General features: G+C 39.1%; 1 protein-coding gene across 1 annotated transcript in view; it reads left to right on the top strand.

Moving 5' to 3' along the window:
• Nucleotides 1-23,483, top strand: part of PPFIA2 (PTPRF interacting protein alpha 2) — a 317,236-nt gene that overhangs the window by 142,351 nt on the left and 151,402 nt on the right. The window contains exon 3 of the mRNA XM_053942047.1: nucleotides 13,388-13,450. Within this exon, the coding sequence (XP_053798022.1) occupies nucleotides 13,388-13,450 (63 nt within the window). The remainder of the gene's footprint in view (nucleotides 1-13,387; nucleotides 13,451-23,483) is intronic.

Below are 23,483 nucleotides of genomic sequence, written 5' to 3' on the forward strand. Positions count from 1 at the left end.
AATGATAAAATCAGATCAGAACTTGGCAATTTCCCGTCTAAAGCCTGCTGAGGAATACTGCTATATGTGAGTGGGGTATTCTTGTTTTTCTGTGAGAGTTAAAAAAATTTCATCATTGTGTAAACACTGCAAAAGAAAAATTAGCTATCCCATCTGCTTTCCTCTGACTGACATTTCTTCCATCACATGTTTAACACTAAGCCGCTCTGATGGAATTAAAAATAAATGGCTACAGAGGAGCCCACATCTATTAATTGACATTCAGTCTTTGAGACTTACAACCATAAAGTCACTGGAGTAACAGACCCAACCAGGCTTTTATATGAGTGAGATTTTCAGTAAAGGCACCAGTTGCACTCTTTCAGTATTTTACCATTTAGCAGAATTCTTTTGGGAAGTTCAAATATGAAGAGAAATTGATGAGTCTTAGAAAAACTGGAAAAGAGAAAAGGGTGGTTCTTTTTAATCCCTCAGGAAAGTGAAAAGCAGATGGTTTCATTTTTTCTGAGTCTCTTACCTGCCCATCATTGCAATATCTGATCACCTTGGAGTCACTATTACGGTGACAGTGAATAATTGATCTGTTTGGCAGCATGATAAAGAAGTGGAAAAGGAAAACCTTCCACTCTTGTCACAGCCTAGAAGATTATCTGGATTGTGGGATCACAACTGTGGGTTCCTAGGGCATGGTGTGGAGGTTTTATCCTTTAAATCGTGACTTGTAGTCTTATAGTGAAAATGCTTTTGGTAATTAAGACAGAAATAAAAGAGAGATGATCTTTCAGGGTCACAGTGGGGGACAGGACACAGGTAGCTTTAATGCTTGAGTGATAACTAAACTTGCACTAGAATGTCATGCATATAATTTTTTTTTTTTTATAACAATTCAGTAGTTTCTAGCAGGATTTCAAGTGCGTGGGAACTCTTGAACAGCAAATCCAAACTATGGGCATAGTTTTATGATTCTATGGAACTGAAGAAGCTGCATAATCACATAAACTGACTTAAATTTGCATTTAAAATGTTCTCTTTTCAGTTTTACTGAGATGATGGTTGAAACAGAGTATGTTTGCAAAATAAATTGTCATGAGATCATAATTATGATTCCTTAAAATTCCCATATTATTGTAGAAGCACTGGGTCATTCTCTCATTATAAACTCTTGAACTACTCAGTATCACATAGGATTGCAAAATTTATTGGATTTCTTTTCTCTTAAAGATGCTTATCATTAAACCCCTCATTTTATTTGAGACCGATGAATGAGTAAAACAATAAAGCTGTCAAAATTGCATCAAAAGAGGGAGAACTGTTGACAAAAAGAGTGGGATTCTGAGCTAAAAAAGACAATTCTTCTGTTAAGTATAGTTACATGACAGTCATAGCTGAGACTATCAAAGGAATGCATGTATTGATATAATGATCTTTGTTCCACAACTAGTGTTGTCTTAATGATTAAAACCACTGACCTTCTGACTCAAAGATTATTAGCCATGTCTTCTGCCAGTGTTCCTTTGATGCACACAAGTGCAGAAGTCAAGCCATTGTCTGGAGAATGTGTTAATTAATACACATATGGTGAAAAATAATATAGTGTATTCAGAACATGACTTTTTCAATTGAATAACATTAAGTTGAAATATAAAGTATTGACTAAATGTCATCATTTTGGTAACCAGCTCTTCCCAAGCTTATTTCCTGTGAATACTGCTACAATTTTAAGTAATGTTTCAACTCAAAAAATTGTAGTGTCCCATTTTAATTAATGTCATGAACACTCATGAACCAAACTGAAAGCAACAAATAAATGAAAAAAAAAGTCAGGAATTAATCATACTTTGAAGTTACAAGGAAGGAAGGAAAAAAAAAAATCACAGTGTGTCCTAACAGAACACCTCTTCCATATCCATGAAAATGATAATGTTTAGAGAAATACACCTTAGAATCAGTGAAGTAACTGCTAAGTCAAGATAGTTTTTAGTTACAAGAGACACTAGATTGCCCTGCACCCTTCCTGTTGATACCAGTAAGATTAATTTCAAAAGTCAGGTCTTCGGGACTATAGAGAACTGTCGCCCTTGGATATATTTTCTCACAATTGGGGCAACTTGCCAGGGAAACACTTGCACTTGCATATTCAAATTTAGGAATGTGACTATCCCCTTGGCACTTCTGGCTTTCTACTTTTAGGAAATATCATGTTAGGGGTTTTCCAAGATGTGGGCTTGGCAGCTGTGCATCCATTGCAAAGAGAAACTGGAAAAGAATTGTCTCTGTTTCCCTTCCTCCTACCACGTGCAAAATCTGTTTTCACTGCTTATAAGATACTCCTTCTAAGACATTCCCATGAGTTTGCCTAACCAGGGTGACTCTTTAGGCACACTGTTACCTGCAACCTAGTTTAGATCACAATGAAATAAAAATATTATTGAATCATTTCAAGTTGTATGAATTTGAATTGCTTTCTGTTTTCAAGAGGCTAGTAGTAACTGGCTGGTCAATCAGCAATATCTCTTTTAGTGAATTTACTGTCGTCTCCATATTTGCAATTGTAACTGCTTTTTGCAGTTTCTTAATACCCATGAGACATATTTTCTTTTGTGCTTTCTGTGGAATTGTGGTATTGCAGGTTACATTAAAATTAGCTTTTAATGTCACTTGCATCTAAAATACACAATATCGTGGTGGAAGGATTTATTATTGAAAATAATTTTTTTTGGGGGGGGGTGGTGGTGTGAGTGTTTCCAAGCTGGAATAAATTTGCTATAGTTAAGGCCTATACTCCTTACACACTGTAAGGAAAATATTGCTGTCACTGGTGCTTTGGTCTAGATGTTCTCTTGGTATCTGAACATATCCTTTATGAATAGTTAGCAATTCTTTTTTTTTTTTTGAGATGGAAGCTCAGCTAAGCCTCCTTCTGTCAGAGATGTGGTGGGTCTCCAGCACAGGAAGGATATTGACCTGTTGGAGTGAGTTCAGAAGAAGCCACCAAGATGATTAGAAGGGATGCAGCACCTCTCCTGTGCTGAAAGGCTAAAAGGACTATTGGGACTGTTGAGGCTGGAGAAGAGAAGGCTTTGGAGTGGCCTAATTACTGCCTTCCCGTACCTGAAGGGAGCCTATAGGAAGCATGGAGAGAGAATTTGTAAGAGCATGTTCAGAAAAAGACAAGGGGGAATGGCTTCAAAGCAAGAGAGTGGGTTTAGATTGGATATTAGGAAGAAATTCTTTATTGTGAAGTACTGGAGGTGAGGTACTGGAACAGATTGCACAGAGAATTTGTAGATGCCTCCTTCCTGGTCCAATGGAAGGTGTTGAAACTAGAAGAGCTTTGAAGTCCCTTCCAATCCATTACATTGTTCTGTGATCTTCAGCACCAACCAGAAAGTCCACTGTATTTAGTACCTGCTAAAGTTTCCCTTCCCCATGCTTGCCAGTGGGCAGTGATGATGCTACAGTGGTGAAGAAACAACTTTTTGGAGCAAAGTATTCTGTTTTGCCAAGAAAAAATGCAATTCAATAACAAAATGCCTTGTCTCTACTTGTCATTCCTTAGGAAGAAAGGCTGGTGGTTTTTTTGCTAAGAGAGAGGGTAATGCTACATTTAAGCCATTTAATTTTAGTTACCTTTGAAGCAACCTGTTTTTCTCCCTCAAGGGTCAGGAATCTTGAGCTTTTAAGTTCAAGCACTCTGAATTACATTTAAATTAGATAAGGTGTGCAAATCATTCAATTTCATCTTTCTTGGTACAGATTCTCTGTCATAGTGGGTAGTTACTAACCTGTGCTCTCTGTTTCTTCTCTGGACATCTGGTGTTTTAACTGATCAGGGTTCTTTGATCTGCCCTTTCTCAGCTGTTAGGAAATTTGTCCTACTAACAAAGCTAAGATCTTCATTACATCATGATGGCTGGCTGTGTGTTTTATGGGGATTCTTCTGGGCCCTACTAGCTCACATCTTTCTTCTCCCTTTCTTGCTATGTTTTATGAACACTATACAGATTATAAAAGTAATACTTGAAGGACGCATAATGTACAGGTGTAATCATATGACAGGTTGCTGCACTTGCTGACTTTTCAGTGATGATAAGATGTAGAATTTTGATTTTTAAAAAATAAACATTGGAAAGCTGTATTTTTAAGGCCCCAGATAATGTCAAACCATTCTAATTTTTATTAAAATTAAAAAATTTTATTAGTAGTGTTGTCAGATCCTCAGGGTTTAAATTTGGATTTTTTACACTGATCAACAAAATATCTCTGTTTTGCAAACTAGATCCTATGTTTTTTTATATATGCATTTGTCTATATTTGCAGTTTGATGTACTCAAAAAGATTCCTTTTGTCTGGATCTGGAGTTTTTACATGTTTCATGTTTTTATATTTTACATGTTACTGTAGAGGTGAGACAGAAAAAATATAGGCAATATCTATCCAGTGATGCTTTGATGTTAATTCTTTGGCTGTTTGAATAATTGTTGCCAGAGTAGTATTTTACTCGTTTTATTACATTCTTTTCATTGTAATCAGTGAAGTCTGTGTTCTTTAATTTAGTGTTTTAAGCTGTACTGTTGTCTAAGTTTTAGATGGGCACGGGAAAATTATTGTTACACTTGAAAATCGTGTTCTTGGCTAAGTAAAATATCTGTGTGCAAAGAAACAAGATCAGAGGTGTCAGGAAACCCTTTCCTGGACCACTCCTTGGTCCCTGCTGCAGCATCAGGAGCTAGTAGCAGCATAGCAAAGAAAACAGGAGTCATGGATGTACCCAGCTGTCTCACTTTCCTCAAGTTGTCTGGTATACACAACTTCAAGCACCTTTGTCATTTTCTTCAACAGATTTTCAACATCGATTTCTGTTTATTTTCATTAAAAAGTTGTAGCTATTCCAACATACTCTGTGAGGAAATTTGGTCTGATTTATGCTTCAAGTAGCTGAAGGGAATGTTGCATATGGAGAAAATAAACAAAGCAAAAAGTTCCCAACGCTTATTTTCTTCTTGGAGCATTTTAAATTCAAGCTTTCACTCAGTGTGGTGTTGAGTTTTAAACCAGTGTCAAAGGTGATAGTTTCAGTTTTAAAAAGATTTTGTGGATAAACATGCTGGTTCAATACATAAAGACAAACAGTCCTGTGTGCTTTCTTCACGTGCAAAGTTTTATTTTTAATTTACAGCAAAAATAGTTCAGTTCTTCCCTTTAGAATTTCATTCCATTTTCTAATGTACTCTTAATACTGTTTCACATGGAAGATTTTGTGGAAGGACTGGCTTGTCTACCTCTCGAACTTAGGCAAGTTGTCAAATGTAGAAATCTACATTTTAACTATTTACTCGAGAGGAATAACCAGTTTTATGTGCATCTCATCCCAAGATAGTGTTGAAGAATGCATTCAGAGCAGGTAGCTTGGTGTGCAGGTTCAGTGCCTGGGACAGAAACTCAGAGACAAGGCAGGAACCCACAGCCCCCAGACTGCTCCGCTTGGACTGTGAGGATATAAAATCACAGCAGATCCTTTGCCTGGGGTCCCTCCTCAGAGGCACCAGGTCAAAAAGTTATTTTGTTATTTAGTTATTCCACCAAGATTAAATTATTTAAAGGATCCAGACGTGATTTCCCTGCCCTGTTGAAATGCAAAATGTGAAACTATATCTAAGGTCTAATGCAAATAATAGTTTTCAATCCCATAAATACTCTAATTTTCAGATTCTTTCAGGAGTAAAAAAAAAAGAGGCTTCTGGTTCAGCCTCTTCCTCACTTACAGCTTATTTATTTGTATGTAAATAAAAAACCCCTCTCCACTGATTCCCTCCACCTTAGGTCTGTCTTTCCAAAGTGTAGTTTTGCTGCCTGCATCTGCCACTGCTCATTTTTCAAATGATGTTAATTTGAAATTGAACTAATTTCTGACATCTGGCTGTTGCCCAAAGCATTATGAACAACCAAGAAAAAGACCAAAATCTTGTTAATTTGTGCTTTAAGCTGCTTGCCAGCATCATAATTACTCTGAGTTCTTGAAACTGTGTGTAAATTGTGAATGTTTTGCTGCACAGTGTATGTTTGTTTGGTATTTGGGTGCCTTTTGGTATCTTAAAAAACTGGGAAGGAGATATTTAAATGCAAATAAAACTACTGTACCTGAAATCTGTGAGTTAGGCTTCTATATTTGCATGAAAAAGTAAATGAAGTAAAAGCAGCAGAGTGCTTGGAAACATTGTACATGTTGTGGATTTCTCTCGGGGTTCCTAGGTCTGGGTGACCCCAAGAGAGATCATAAAGAGTCTTTGCTTCCCTAGCCTGAACACAGCCAAAGAAGGAGCCTGGAATGCTTCCGATTATGCTTTCAAGGTTGTTTATTTCTTCTTATCTATATGTTCTTTCTCTCTCACCTGCTGTGGTCCACCTAGTACAGAAGCCATAGCAGTCTGGCCTTGAGTCCTGGGTGGCTCCCAAATTATATACTCAAAACTACGTGTGTATGTTTACAATTTCTTCACCAATTCCCATCACCTATGTTAGACAGTGAATCTCTACCTTAAACCAATAGAAAAGTGTCACCATCACACCAACACATGGAGGACAAGAAAACTAAGAAGAAGGTCAGGACACACCCAGATCCCTCCATCTTGTCCCCTGAACCCCTTATCTAAAAAATCCCAAAATTCTATTTTTCTACCCTGTGTTAGTTCAAATATCACACTACTAAAACCTTTGTGACTTGTAATTCCTCATATAAAATTGACAGCTTTCCACAGGCTAAAATTGAAGCCACAGTTGTTTTTGACTTCCTGCCAGGGTCTCAAGACAGCCAGGGCAGCCAGAGGGATGTCTTGGACTCTGACACATGTATCCCAGATTGTTCATAAAAGAAATATTCTCAGAGCTATACTTGCAAATTGCCTAGCAAAGCTAGTGGCAATAAATTATTATTTAAAATAATACAGATTATTTTAAATAATAATTCCTTTAAGTCAGCAGGATTTTATGTGATAGCCCTGACCTGTTCAGGACCTGCTAAGTGCTGTACAGTGAGATGGATTGCTTGGAAGCTGATCCAATAGAGTAGCATTAAATCCCCAAGGAATTACCACCGTCTATGCCTGTCCCATTCATATCTTCCAAGAGCAAGCTGAATTTTTTCAGTAGTATCTTATCTAGAAGAATAAACACTTAAAAAAAAAAATCAAACTAGAACAGTTCCACCAAAATGCTTTCCAGACTTCAGATATCTATATATCTGTACACATATTTTCTATTGAGGGGGCAGACTATGAAAAAATTGTGTGTTAACAGTGTTAGCCATATTCCCTGGGCTTTTAGGATGAGGTTATAGTTATAAATGAGGTACCAGTTGCTCCTTTTTGTTGGCTCCCAATCATACAGAATATCTGTGTTCCAGAGTCCTCCAGAGCCCAGGCAGAGCAGAATGGCTCACAGGTGCTGCATTCTGCATTCACCCAAGGGCACATTTCCTTCTCTTTACCCTGCTTCCAGGAAATCAGAGGGCAAACTGTCCCTCTGAAGGAAACTGGATGTGCTGGCACATGCCTTCAGGAAAATGAGGGAAATACGTATTACTGCAAAATAAGTGATTCACTGACTTGTTTTTTTCTTTATGTAGAAATCTGAGGAGTGAAACAGGAACAGATTTTGAATAGGCATCACCTTGGGCAATCAAAGTTGTATGAGGCTGTAGAGAACTATTTAGGTATGGTTTTGGTTTTGCTGTCTGCTGTAGTCATACAATGAGACTACAGGACACAAAGATTTCAAATCAGAGCAAGTACAATCACTGTGTTTGGAATGTGTTTCTTAGTTTTTTCTTTAACAAAACTCTCATAGTCCCTGTGATCCTTGTCCTGTTTTTGAGATTTCTCTCTTTCACAAGATCTGTGAGATTTCTGAGATGTGTATAGGCACCTCGTGTGTGCTCAAGTTCCATCTGACCTGGATCTCTCAGCAGTCTGTTCTCCAAGGGCCATGTGCACAGTTTAGCATCAGTCTTAACACACCTTCCTAAACAGTACTTGTCTTTTTGCAGGGCAGTATGTACACGTGTATGAACTGCTGTCTCTACCTTCCTCACAGCCTGGAGAAGAGAGATTGGTACTGTAGGCTGGGGCCACGTCTGGTAACTGGTTGATTATAGGAGCAGGATTTCAGGGAGTGCAGGACAACACTGTAGGTGTCTTTGGTTGTTTGTTTTTTTCTTTTATTTTTCTCTTCCACTCAACCCTTTCCTTCCTTCCCTCTCTTTCTTCCTTCCTCTTTTCCATGCCAGTCATCAATAAAATGACTTGGAATTGAACCTGGAACATAAATATCAGAATGTTTGTGCTTCATTAGACAGAACAAAAGAGTAGTCAGCATGATTTCCACAGACCTACTTTGAAAACCAGTAACTAACACTGTCCAGGGTAACCCAAAAAATGTGCCTTGGATTCCATGTTTGTGCAAGGTTCTTATAGTTTCATATTTTTACACAATATGGAATTTCAAAAAGGATGTTGAGTTGCTGGAGCATTTTCAAAGGACAACAAAGATGGCAAAGAATCTGAACCACAGTTGCAATGAGGGAGTTGTAGTTGTTGAGCTTAGATAAAAGGAGACTCAGGGGAAAACTTGCCTCTCATTACAGCTATCTGAAGGGAGGTGGGGATCCAACTCTTTTGCTGTGTCTCAAGTGAAAGGATGTGAGGAAATGGCCTTAAGTTGCCACTCCTGAGGAGGTTCAGATTAGATATTAGAAGTTTTTTCACTGAAAGAGTGGTTAGGCATTGGAATTAGTTGCCCAGGAAGGCTGTGAAGTCACTGTCTGTGGAGGTGCTCAAGAAGAGATGTCTGGCTTTGGCATTTGGGGATATGGTTAAGGGGTGATTATGGTGGTGACAGTTTGTTGATGGCCAGACTAGATGATCTTGAAGGTGCCTTTTAACCTTGCTGATTCTGTGCTTCTGTGAAATGAGCATGTCCTTTGTTTTCTGCACTTGTAATTTAAAAAAAAAAAAAAAAAAAAAAAAGACTTTATGTGGAGGAAATTCTGACAATTAGAAAGGAAAGGCAAGGCAATATTTTTTCATTTTTGAGTGAGAACTATTCAGACAGTTCCTTTTTAGAGTCTTTTCATTAAGTAAATTTTTAATGATGGAATACATGGCTGAATTATTTCTTTGCCTTGGTACAGCACAAAGGCTCAATCTTGAGATGTTTTAATGTATATATGAACTCAAACTCTGCTTCTGTGATCACTGTTCAGAATCTTTATTCATTGTAATAAGCATCTCCTACAAAAATATTGTAAATATTTTATAGTGTAAATCTAAGATTTTATTTTAACTGTGGTGATTTTATTGAAATACTTTAAAGGGATTAATCAAATAATAATTAGAAAGTTCAGTTAGTTTGATACAGGTAAATAAATATATTTTAATCTTATTTTCTCTTTAAAATGCTCACTTAATGAGGTATTAGCTTACCTTGTTCTGTCATGTAACGATACTGTGGCAAGACTACTATTCAGACTGCAAGGTCTGTCTTTCTACATATTAGAATTTAAGGAATAGATCTTGCCAGTTTTTGCATGTAGATTTCACTGTGCAGTGATAGGAAGTTCCCAGTAGTTTAGTGGGAGTGCTCCCATGGACAAAGTGTGTGCAGGTCAACAGGAATACTGGACCTATGTCGATATAGATGGCTTATAGGTGGTTTTTGTTACTTCTTTTTACTTTTTTTTTCACTTCGAGATTATCATCATCAAACATATTTATTTATGCATAATGTGTGTGCATACATATGTACAAATATTGCTCCAAGGGTCACTTTTTTATTTCTGAGAGCAGGATTATCATTATTTTCTAGTAAGTAGTTTCCACTTATCCAAAATCTTCATTATAGAATCAAAAAAAAAAAAAAACCTGGGAAAGATTCTGCCCTGGTTTATTCCAAAATAAGTTTATTCAGTGAGTATCTTTGAATTTTCCAGCAGCTTTCCACACCACTTATTGTAAAATCTGACTTTCTTGTATATTCCCTGTCTTTATTTTGGATGTGGCCTTGAAATCAGAGCTGTACTGCTCGTATCATAACCGAGTGCAGGATTTCCTGCTTTACCAGAGCTTTGACTGAGGACTTGCTAAGAAGATTTGGATTATAATCATGTTGGTACTTAGGAAAATATGTTCTTTTTCATGTGACCTGGATAGCAAGATCACTTGTAAACCCAGTGTAAGTAACTAGTTAAAAATGCAGTTGCTTCATGTTGTAAGGTTAGGAATACCAGTGTTGGAATTAATGAGTTTTGACCTAATTCTCATAGGTTAATTTAGAGAATTAGGTAAAACTTAATTTAATTTTATTGCTTTCACAGAAATTTGAAATTATAGTCTCATATATCCTTTGCCACTATTTCCATCTGGTTGTGAAAGGCCGGCCAGTTAGCTGCATATGTGTGCCATTATTTGTGATTATTGTCTCACGTGGTCTTGGGAACTCCAGGAGGTGTAGCATGGCTGTGTATGCACCTAGTGGGCATTTTGTAGGTAATGCATTTTCTGAAAACGTTTTCAGATGTGTCACAGCCTCACACAAGGCTCTTCTATGTGGAAATCCAAAAGAAAGATGAAAAGTAAACTGGAAACATTTCTAAGTCCATCGGTAGGATACAGCTTGAGGATCTGTCCCCCTGCATGTGGTTTACAGCAAATAGTAGCCAAAGTGCTCACCCCAAGCAAGAATATATGCATGTTCTAGAGATTCATTTTCAGAATTTTGTCTCCCTTTTAACCCCATTTTCTCCTCTGATGAACTTTAATTTTCTCCTCCGTTAAACATTTCCCAGAAAGCCCAAAATGTAATAGGAAGTGTCATTAATATTAATTCAAGTATGTTGTAGTTACTGAGCTACAAAATAGTAAGTTTATGCTATACCATTAGATGCATTCCTGAATGGAATAAATATTTCATCAACATGCATGAATGGGAATTGCTGCACTACTTACAATGCATAACTCTTTCATAGATTTTTGTACCTCCAATGATTGCCAGTAATATCTTCACAACAATGTGATGCACTTGCATCGTACATTGCAAAACATACATTGTTTGAAGAAAAACAATTTTAGAATTCATGCACAAATTTTATACTTTTAATGGAATATTTTTCTTTCACTTGTATTACACTTGACATTTTGGATAGGAAGTTACTATGGCTATAAGGAAATAACCTTATAACATTGAAGTATCAGGGATCTCTCATTTCCAACTGTGTTAAGTTTGCCAACATTCAAAACACTGGACTTAAACCCCATCAGCTGCTAGAATTGAATTCAACAGAATTCATTTTATACCTTTTCTCACTATGTCTTTTGTGGGTCTTCCCCAGTTTTACAAGGGGAAAGAGGGGGGAAGTTTTTTACAAGATTTAAAAATTATGATAATGTTACTCAGAGAATATTGCTGTTAACAGTGATGAACAACAAGAATAAATTAGTTAATAGAGCTCAGATGCAGCAGTCAAAAGTATACAGTAGATCTACCTTTTTAAACATAAGCGCAAAATTATCAGAAAAAAATCATATATGAAACATATGGAAATGTGAAAAAAATTGTGAATTATTTGTACATTAATCCAGATGCATTTGTTTCAACATTTTTTAGTAGATGTGTGTATATGTATATATATGTGTATATATACATACACACTGAGATGTAATTTATGAACCATTGAACCATGATTAAATAAAGATGTAAAAAAAAGAGTAAAATTTATAATGTGTGTGTTTACTTGTGCTGAAGTATTATTTATTTAAAACAGTGCCATGCTGATATAATATGTGTTGTATTTTCCTTAAAAAATTCTGGAACGGTGGTGGTATAAATACATCTGAACACAATACATAGATTCACATGAAGTTGCTTTGCATGGAAATTATCTTTTCCAAAGTAGCTGCTCTTTATGAAGTGAAATAATTTTTAAGTGTAAAGAGAATAGCATTATAAAAATATTTTCAAATATTTAAGGCTGTAAATCTAAAGAAGGGAAATCCAACAGAAAGAAGTTAAGTATTTGTCAGCATACAGGGAGTTTTTCTTAAAAGTCAATGTTTTTTATATGACTGCATAATTCTCCTTTAAAAGACTGAAAGTTTAAAAATATTTCCAGTATTTAAAACTGTTATAAATCAAAATGTGAGGATCATTGCAAATATGTGATTTGAAGATAGATGGATGTGGATACCTGCCTGTGGCCCTTGTTAAATATATTGATAATGTGTACATTTTTGTTTACTGCAAAAGTAAGCTGTAATATACAGTCAGGCTTAACTTCCTCGAATTATAATAGTAAATTCACTGTAAAACACATCTTGCAATAAGTTGTGTCTTCCATATGTTAAAAATGCTTGAATCCAAAAAGACTGTATTTTTGCCTGTTTTAAATACCAGGTTTACTTTATTGAGTTAGCAAATAAACACAGAAATAAAGTTTAGGTCAATATTTACTTTGAGAAATGATTAAGCTCAACTATAATTAGCATGAACATTGTATGTATTGTTACATATGCTCTCAGCAGTAGAAAGAAAATTTTTAATGGTTTAGTCTAAAATGCTGGGTTTTTTACATCTAGAACTTTTGAAAATGGCTGCTGTTAATTTCTTCTGAAGTAAATTTTGAAATCTGAAGAAATACCACCTGGTCAGATTGCCTACTAGTCAAGGTTTGTCTAAAGAAAATTGTTATTTATTGGGTTCTGCAGAAATATATTAGAAAGTGTTAAAAAGGAGAATAAATAGCATTCAATGCTAAAATACATTATTCAGAAGCTGAAGGGATTTCCAGATTTTTTAAATGCACATAGCTCCTTTCCTACTATTTTTATACTCTTATGATTGCTTGATGCAAGATGGAAGTCTGATCATGAAAAAATTATCAATTTAATATGTAAATTGTACCTAATAATTTAATAGGTTTATTTATTTTGATGCTTTCCCATAAGATGTTTAAATATAGGGGAGAAGGATGTTCCTTCAAACATCACAAACAGGTAAAATTCTTGCTTTATGTAGAGATCTCAGGTAGAAGCCATGGGATTATTTCTCCCTAGTGTTTGGACTGTTTGACAGTGCTTCAGAGACCACTTCTGTGAACACAGTGCAGAACACCAAAGTGACCTGCCATTTGGTTGTTCTCAGTACTTCATGAGCCAGGAGATGTAACAATACTTTCAATTTCTTTATGTGAATTTCAGTTGAGCCACATCAGTATTCTCTTAGATAAGCCTGTTTGAATGATTGCATTCATCTGTTAGTATGGTGTAATTTAAATATATTGTAGTACTGTACAAAACTTTGTTCCATTCAGCAGAATCTCTGTTGCCCCCTTTTGCAGATGACGGTTGCTGCTGGTACGAGCATTGAGAATAACATTCAAAGGACCATATCCTGCCCTAATGTATGTTCAAAATATCTTGGTTTTTTGCATAATTTAAATGTAAAGCCTCCTTATGTGAATTTGATATTTTGTTGCCCACAGAAGCTTGTGCATCTCGAGGTTAGTTCACATTATGTATTTCAGGGTCAATGAATATTGTACTACAAGTGAGATCTCAGCCTATCAAAATTCCCAAATTGCTGTAATTTCTTTCTATACAGTTTGATGGTGCTGCTAAATAAAGCTGATGATAATATTTTCATAGTTCCTTCTGCATTTACCTTGCTTCCCAGCCAGTTCAATGCTCCTGTCAGTTGAAAGCAATAGAGAGGCTATATTTATTCTACTTAACCTTATCCTAAATTGCATTTTGATATGAAGATGTGTAATAATAAATGTGGAAGGAAGTTAATTTCATTTTCATTACTTAGGCAAATGCACACTATAACTTAAAATAGAAGGAGGGAGGAGTTGTTGCTTATGAAAGGTAGAATTAGTGATATATCTGGTTAAGAAAATAAGCAAATTATTCACTTGTAGTATAATAATCCATTTGTCTTTTTAGACCAAAACTATTTCGATAATGGAAAGTCATTGGGACAAACATGAACTCTTATACATTAATGGGGGAAAATTAATGAAAATTGGGATATACTCTTGAGAAAAGACTGTGGCTCTGACTTTTATAGAAGTTATTTTTTTGCCATGTAATGTGTTTACTAATTTCTTTTTCAACTAAAGATTATATTTATAGGGGAACTGGCAGATGGAATTCTGAATAAACACTTCCACCCCCTTAAGTTCTTTGTAGATATAGCAAATAATCAAAGAAAAAGAACAATCTAGTTAAAGTGACTAATATCTAAAAGAGAAAATGCTGTGATTTAGTATTGATAAGAATAGGTAAGAAGTGAATTTGTCCTCCCTGTCTGGGAAGATAATCTCAAACCCGACTTTTTTGGAGAAGTTTGTGCTTTTAAGGGAACACAGAGAAATTCTTTACACTGCATTCTTAGAAGATACTGCATCTGACCATCTGAATCATAGTGGATTTCTGCATACATTCCTGGAATAGATCAATATTATAAATTCTTGGCTATATTTTTGTACTGCTTGATTCCATTTTCACACTTGCTTCTGTGCAAAGGAAAAACCCTTCCTCAACACATAGTGTATGATTAATCTCCAATCTCTTCTGGATTTTCAACATGACTTTAACTTATCCAGTGCAATTTTAGTATCCCAGTTTGCAAATTGTACCATTTGTAATGGAAGCTAGTGATATAGACAGACAATAGCTAGTAATATAGAAAGACAATAATATGGCAGAAATTATGAGCATGGAAAAATGCACTATTTCCAATTCAGTTATAGAAGTCCATGCTATTACTTCAAAATAGTTTGTGATCTTTTAATTTTCTTTGAGCAACCTGCTCTAGTGGAAGGTAGACCTGCCTGTGGCAGGGGGTTTGAACTAGATGATCTTTAAGGCCCTTTCCATCTCAAAGCATTTTATTATTCTATGATTTTTGAATTTATAATTAATAATGACCAAAATTTCTGTTATTTATAAAAAAATCCTGTCCAGAGATAGAATATAATCCCTATCAACATCTGCAAGTCATCCAAATGCACTTGAGCAAGAGCAAAAAGTGCAAATCTGCACTCAGCCTTTCACCCAGCATCTTGCAGGGAGGATAGGAAGGCAAGTCAGTTCTACTTTACAAGTACAAAATTAAGTAAATAATTTCGTTTATTCCATTCACTGCCAGCCCAACCCCCCAGTTACCTGTGTCAACTGTAGTTTTAACAGTGAGCATTAAGGCTATAAAATCTGCAGCTGAATTGTCTGAATGCATGGTAAATTTTCAATTATTGGGCTACATTATTCTGAAATGTTTCATGTAATTACTGTGAATAGCACAACTTTGTATTTCTGCCTGGTATAAAAGGGATAACTACAGAGGATAGCCTCAAAGCCATAAAATTTTCAATCAGTATATGTTGCAGTGGTTCAACATTTTAATTACATGGCATTAATAATAAGTTGTAATTAATTATAAACCTCAGTTACTTTGTCAAAAAGGCACAATACATTTGGTTTGGCTTTTCTGGCTCCTAATCTCAGAACCAAAATATATTTCTAGAACTACTGACATAGAAGCAGTGTTTGAAATGCTGAAAACATAGAATAGATGTTTCATGAGACAAATATGCTAAAATACTGAAAAGGCTTTCTTAAGCCTAAGTAATGTTTTTAATGTTATTAATTGCGGCTTTTGCTCGCTATGACCTCAAGCAGCTGGAAAGCCCGGCTAGAGCTGCCTTTGTGAGACCGTAGCCACCACATGAGCAGGCGCACCAGGGCTATGGCGTTTGCCTCCCTGCTAGTGCTGAGCACTCCAGTGTGGGTAAGCAGCTTTGGTAGCTTCACGCTGAGAGGAAGCGAAGGGAAGAGAAAGGCACGCTTTGCTTGCTTGCTTGCCTGAGAACGTTTTATTCCATGTGTGGTCACAGTGATGGTCGGAGCAAACGTTCCCAGGCGGTGCAAGGTAAAATGGTGACGGGACAAAGAAAGTATTAGGTTAAATAGGGGGTGGGCAGATAGGGGTGGAAACCCCACTTGCCCAATAGGGACAGACAACAGGGGAGCGATGTGGATCACAGCAACCTATGGGAACATAACAGAGGTGAGTACAGCGTTCTGGGACAAATAGGAATGCAAAGGTGCGGTGATTGAAATAGAACTTTCAAGAAGAATCCGGGAGTGGTTACAAGATTGACATGGGAAAGCTCCTGTGGTAAGTAACTTGGAGCAAACCATTGTGAGGGAAAATAGGGGTACAGAGACCTAACATTTATTAAAATCTCTAACTGAACCAACCCAACATACAACATCTCCCCATTTTATATTAAATAAAGAAGACAGCTGTTTAAACTTCTTCACTGCTCCTGCAGTCACCTGCCCACTCAGTCTCTTCTTCTGCTGCGACTGCGACGACTGCTTTTGCAGATGGAGAGGGCTTGGAGATGGTGGTGGAGCTGATCAAGGATAGGGAAACTAGGAAAACAACTTTAATGTAAACAAATGAACACAATCAAACTCATGTAACTGAAAGTATTTTCCCCTTGGCTCCAGGGAAAATTTTCTCTGCACTGTTTTAGGTAGAAAGAGATTGGAATCCCTTTCCTCCTTGCGGTGTCTGCGATTGGATGCAACCCCCTGGTTAGTGGCATCATTTGCTGCATCCACAGGCACCTTATCATCCTGACTTAATACTTGCCTTGGTGTATATGGTTTCACTTGTCTCCTGGGGACCCACTTTACCCCTGAAGGCATGGATATGCAGGCATATCCCGGTCCCCAAGTCAACAGTGGGAAAGGACCCTGGATTTCTTTAGAATCTGGATCCCTCACCAGCACCAGAAGCCACTCTTCTGGCTGAAGCTGCTGATGCTGCTTGAAATGTCTCAGTACTGGCAGTTCTGGCCTGTCAAAAGAACAGTTCAGGAAATTGATAGTAAACAATGCCTTGCAGAGTCTCTCGTGTGGTGACAGCACTCGCACGTCTCCCCGCTGCCTTCGGAGGACCTGTTTTAATGTTTGGTGAGTTCTTTCTATTACTGCTTGGCCGGTGTGGGAGTGAGGAATCGCTGTCTTATGTTGAACCCCCCATTCCTGCAGGAAGTTACTGAACACTCTGGAAGTATAAGCTGGACCGTTATCAGTCTTAATTGTGGCTGGGGCCCCCAAGGTTGCAAACCTTGTATGAGATGTATGAGATGTTTTCTCACGTCTGCAGCTCTTTCACCTATGTGGGCTGAAGCGAAAACTGCCCCCGAGAAGGTGTCTACTGACATATGGACATTTCTGAGTTTCCCAAATTCAGGGACTTTGGTGACATCCATTTCCTGTACCTCACAACTGTGGAGTCCTCTGGGATTTACACCTGCTCCCAGTGTTGGTAAGGCTGTCTCCTGACAGTTAGGGTATATGGCTGTTATTTCCCTTGCTTGGTCACACCGCAGATTGAACTGGCATACCAACCCTGGGGAATTTTGATGAAACTGCTGATGGCTGAGCTTGGCCTGCTCAACTATGTTTGGCTGGCCTCCTAGTTGTAATGGGGCTGCCCAAGCATCTGCTCTGTCGTTCCCCTCGGCAATAAAGCCTGGGAGATCAGTGTGTGACTTCACGTGCACCACATATAAAGGATGCTTGTGGTGGGAAATCAGGTGTATTAGCTTTGCAAGCAAGCTAAAGATGACCTGGTTTGAGAGCTCTTTTAAGACAGCATGTTCTGCCCTTGATACTGCTCCTGCAACATAAGCAGAATCTGTTACCAGATTGAAAGGTTCACCAAATTTCTCAAATGCCCTTACCACTGCATCCAACTCAGCTACTTGTGGGGAACCTTCTACTGTCTTAACATCTGTTTCCCACAGCTGAGTCTCTGGGTCCTTCCAAGTCACCACTGACTTGTGGGATTTCCCTGACCCGTCTGTGAACACTGTCAGGGTCTTGAGTGGTCTTGTACTTTGTATTTCTTTTGGCAACAATTTGAACTCTGTATTGAACAAATGATGACCAGGGTGCCCAATCTGAATTTGTCCTGAGTAGCTATTCAGAGCAAACTACAAATTTTCATTTTGTCTCAAAAGGTGTTCAAAGGTCTCCTTGGTCATCTTTCCTGTTGAAGTTTTGATGGGAAGGTGGACACATGTGAAATCACAGCCTGCCAACACTTGCAGACGAGCCCTGGCCCACATTATGAGCTGGGCCATCAGCTCCTGTGGCCTGGTGATGCTTTTGGACTGTCTGTGGCCGAGGAACACCCACTCTGTTATTAAGAGAGGATCCTGTTGACCCTTGTCCCACTGAAATATCATTCCATAGAGATGTGGTAACTCACCTAGTATTATGAAGTGGAAAGGCAGCCCTGGTTGACAACAGTGGGCCTGCCTGCTCGTGATGGTTGTCTGGACCTTCTCGAGTCCTGCTCTGGCCTCCTGAGTCAGGGCTCTTGGGGAGCCTAAATTTTCATCCCCCTCCCTTTCTGTTAACAGGTCAAAAAGCGGGGATAGATCCCTCATGGTGAGCCCCAGCCAAGGCCTGATCCAATTTAAGGATCCACACAGGCGCTGGAGTTCATTTAACGTCTTTGTATTGTTATCTATTTGTATCTGCTGAGGCCTAACTGTTCTGTTGTTAATTTCTAGGCCCAGATACTTCCAGGGTGGCAGCAATTGTACCTTTCCTTTTTGCAGCTCAAATCCTGCCACCGACAAAGCTTTAATAGTGTCCTCTAATGCTTCTTGCAGGACTTCGCTGTCAGGGGCACAGACTAACACATCATCCATGTAATAACAGAAAATGCAGGATGTCTACTTGGCATGTACTGGGGACAGAACCCTGGCTACATACCACTGGCATATAGTAGGCGAGCATTTGAGACCCTGTGGTAGTACTGTCCAGTGGTAGCATCTCACTGGGGCTTCTCTGTTGATGGAAGGCACAGAGAAAGCAAAGCGAGGAGTGTCGTCTGGGTAAAGAGGAATTTGGAAGAAATAATCACAGCCAAATTATAATTTTGGGGTAGCATAGATGGAGATGGCATACCCAGTTGGAGGGAGCCTATATCCTCAATAACATCACTGATTCTTCTCAGGTCATGGAGGAGTCGCCACCTGTCCTTCCCCGGTTTTTTAATTACAAAAACTGGAGAGTTCCAGGGGCTGTTTGTCTCTACAATGTGACCTTTTGCCAATTCCTCCTCTATGAGCTTTGTGAGCGCCTGCAACTTCTGCTTACTCAGTGGCCACTGCTCCACCCAGGTTGGCCTGTCTGTGAGCCATTTCAGTTTCTGTGTGGGGCGCTCCTCAGTGGCCACACCTAAAAATTCTGGGGGCCAGAAATTCCAATTTGGCTTCCCACTGGGACATGGTGTCTCTCCCCCACAAGGTAAATTTGCTGTCAATTACAAATGGGCATACTGAGGCCAATAGCCCATTCAGACCCTTAATTTGCACTATGTTTTTGGATTGTTTCCCAGTTTGAGGCCCACCTAGTCCTAAGACTGGCATGGCCACGCTTTGCAGCTCCCATTGTGACGGTCACTTGTGTGGTGGAATGACCGTCACGTCTGCTCCTGTGTCCATCATCCCCTGAAGATGTATTGAATGCCCCTCGCACTTAAGGCAGCACCATACAAGGGGTTTTTCCTCTTCCAACTTCTCAGTGTAAAAGACTGAGAGTTCCAGATCATTACACAGAGTACAAGGAATAGGAATTGCCTGTGCAATAATTTGGCCCTTTGGTAGGAAGGGGGGGGCGGGGGGTGGACACAGCGTGCTGCGAGATAGAAGGTCCTCGGGTTAACTGTGGAAATCACAGGAAGAATCTCTATCTCCAGTGGTGTGTGTTTTGTGTCCCCAACAATGAGGTACCTACAGTTTAGGAGATCTTCTCTCTGCCAAGTTTTGCAGTGGCAGATGTGCAATAGAAGCTCTGCATCTGCTATAAAGAACTGCCAGTCCTGAGAACAAAAATGGACAGGGTTAGTGAGTCGAAGCCGATAAGGCTCCCTGTTGTCTGTTGTTGAGAGACAACTGCTTACTGATGGTACTATATGATGAATCGCGGCTCCTCTTGCAGCGCTGTTACCTGCCTCATTTTTGTCTGCACACAAAGCAAGTCTGCAGTCTCCCTTTAGTTTTTTTGAAAGGTGGAGTTCCCCTCTCCCCCTCACCACTTCCTGCTGCCTCGGGTGGTGCACTCCCTAAAAATTGACATTGAGCTAGAAAATGTCCCTCCCGTTTGCAGTGGAAACAGCAGTGCCTAGATGGAAACTGCCTTGGAACTGAGTTCTTTGAAGGCACAGCAGCTGAGGCAACCACTTTGTCTCGAGGTTTCCTCGGAATCTCCTCCATTATGAGCGGTGGTTTCTGTGTGCATTCCTCTATGATTTGATTGAGGGTTGGCGGTGGTGAAACCGGCAACGCTAAGATGATCCTTTTGCACACTTCATTAGCATTCATGGATGCTACTTCTAGGACGAGCTTGTCCTGGAGTTCCAATCCCTCTACACGCCTCTCCACTGCCACCCTGACCCGGTCCACAAAATCTATAAAAGGTTCAGCAACATATTGTTTAATTGCTGTATATGGTAACATTGGCTCCTTGGTGGGCATGGCCAGGAATGTGCGCTCTGCTGCACCCCTGGACATGTCCAGCACCACAGTTGGAATTCCCCTAGCCTGCAGCTGTGCCTCACTCCACTCTCCTTCACCTATAAGGTGGTTTAAAGTTATCGATTCTTTCGCAAAATCGAGGCTATATGGGCCCTCCAAGATTTCTGGAAGCAGATCTGCAGGTAATCTTTTCCACTTTCTTTCCCATCATTTGTATTCTGATGGAAGTAAGCAGATGAACAGACATTTAAGATCTGCTGGCACCATTGTTTTTGATGTCAGTGTTGCTTTTGAAATGCCTTTAAAAAATGGGCTTTTCGGGCTGAAATCTCTCAATGTTTTGCAGATCTCTTTTATGGATTCATAGGGAAGGGGTTCCCATTTCAGGTTTTCCCCTCTCCTGGTATAGGAGACTGGAGTTAAAAGCAACTGCTCGATTTCGCAAGTCTGTTCCCACTCCCCCTGTCTTCCCCCCCCCCCAACAGATCCCCGGGGACTGTGGGAATGCGGAGGCGGGGCATGGGAAACAGGATGGGGGCTGCCCCATTCCTGAGACAGAGGGGTGGAGATGACAGAGCCCTCCCTGGTGGGAGAGGGCAGGGCTGATAACGTGGCCATGGGAGCATGCAAAGACGGCTTCTTAGTGTCATTTGTGACCAGTGAGAAGTTACACCTTTCTCCCTCACGGCCACAGCAGGACAAAAGTGCGTGATCCTTTGAGGCTGGTGGAGTTTTCGCTGATTTGTTCCACAGAGCCAATGCTCCAGGTTTCAGTCCAGCATGAGGCGCTCTCCCGTGCGGAGACAGCGTGGCTCCATGTGGCTCCAGAGTGCCTTGCGGTGAGTTCCACCTGCACTGGCTATGTCGCTGGTCATCCCGTGGCTTGGGCGCCACTTGCAGCTTTTGCTCGCTACGACCTCAAGCAGCTGGAAAGCCCGGCTAGAGCTGCCTTTGTGAGACCGTAGCCGCCACGTGAGCAGGCACGCCAGGGCTATGGCGTTTGCCTCCCTGCTAGTGCTGAGCACTCCAGTGTGGGTAAGCAGCTTTGGTAGCTTCACGCTGAGGGGAAGCGAAGGGAAGAGAAAGGCACACTTTGCTTGCTTGCTTGCCTGAGAACATTTTATTCCATGTGTGGTCACAGTGATGGTCGGAGCAAACGTTCCCAGGCGGTGCAAGGTAAAATGGTGACGGGACAAAGAAAGTATTAGGTTAAATAGGGGGTGGGCAGATAGGGGTGGAAACCCCACTTGCCCAATAGGGACAGACAACAGGGGAGTGACATAGATTATAACAACTTATGGGAACATAACAGAGATGGGTACAGTGTTCTGGGACAAATAGCATTGCAAAGGTGGGGTGATTGATATAGAACTTCAAGAAGAATCAGGGAGTGGTTACAAGATTGACATGGGAAAGCTCCTGTGGTAAGCAACTTGGAGCAAACCATTGTGAGGGAAAATAGGGGTACAGAGAACCAACCTGACATTTATTAAAATCTCTAACTGAACCAACCCAACATACAACAATTAATAACAAATGTAAACAGGTTTTTAAATATAAAGGGGTTGTAGTATGTAATTTTGCTCAATGGAAACACTGCAAGGCTTGCAATAAAACTGAAGCTGAGGAGGAAACTGCAGCATATTCAGAATTGAGAATTCAGATATTATGGTGGTTTTCAAGGTACAACTTTGTGGACAGGTTCCCACGTATTCTAATCTGTGTGCTGTTGCTCTTTGAAGTTTACACCTTCATAATTATAAACTTCAATTTACCTTTATTCTCACATAAACTTTGTTTTCTATTTTTCATTATTATCAACTGTTCATGCAGCAGAAGCTGAGGGAAAAAATGGGTATTATATACAATAATAAAATGTTTTGCAGATTATACTCCTCTGTATTGTTTAGTAGGATATTAGCTGCTAGGATTACTGTCCTTCATGCAAAATATCTCATATCACTGTTCTGTCTGTGTTTTTGAATAGATTGGCCTTTAAACAACCACTGCAATTGCTGTATACTTCATAAACAGCGTTGCTTGATAAGAATTTCAGTAGATGTAAGCTTAAAGTACACATACATTATAAAATGGCTGGATGAACATTGATGATGGATGTAGAGTCACTTAGGACAGTCTATCATTCTGAGATATCTCAGTGGCATTACATGATGACAGGAAGCAGTGCACAGACAAAGACAGGACACTATGTATGCAGATCCATGTGCTGTGGCTGCCTTACCTTGAGCTTCTGCAAAATTGCAGCACTAATACTTCTTTTCTTTACAGCTCTTTAAGGTCCACAGTAAAATTGTAAACAACAAAATACGAAACAAAATTGTGCCAGATATTTAACATTCTGTGTCTCTTTATTCAGAACAGAACTTTAATCTGTGTTTTTCTAAAACAAAACTGAGCTACATAGTAAATGAAAACATGCTTCAGTGTATAAAAATGGAAAGAAAACTATTTAATTTTAATCAAGTGCAAACACAGTGCATTTTGTTCTTGAACCATCAGCTTTAACACTCCTCTTTAATGGAAAAGCTATGTTTGTTTTGTCTAAACAGATACATGCCTTCACAAATTCTTTGAGCTAGTCAGAAATCTCAGAGTTTAAGTACTCTGAAATTATGGATCTTTTGAATTCCAGTATATGCGATTCAGACTGGTTTTTTTGGGTAGACACCTTTATTCATTACAAAGCTTAGTTGCTTAAATTTTTAACTTTTTTTATTATTTTATGGCTTTAGCCAACATGTGAGCATATCTTTAGATATGCTCAAACAGTAATTTGTTTATATTTTGTCAAATTCATCAGTAATGCAGCATCTTATAAAATTGTTGGGTTTCATCCATCAGC

Source organism: Vidua chalybeata, chromosome 5 (genome assembly GCF_026979565.1).
Source record: "Vidua chalybeata isolate OUT-0048 chromosome 5, bVidCha1 merged haplotype, whole genome shotgun sequence".
Classification (NCBI taxonomy): Eukaryota; Metazoa; Chordata; class Aves; order Passeriformes; family Viduidae; genus Vidua; species Vidua chalybeata.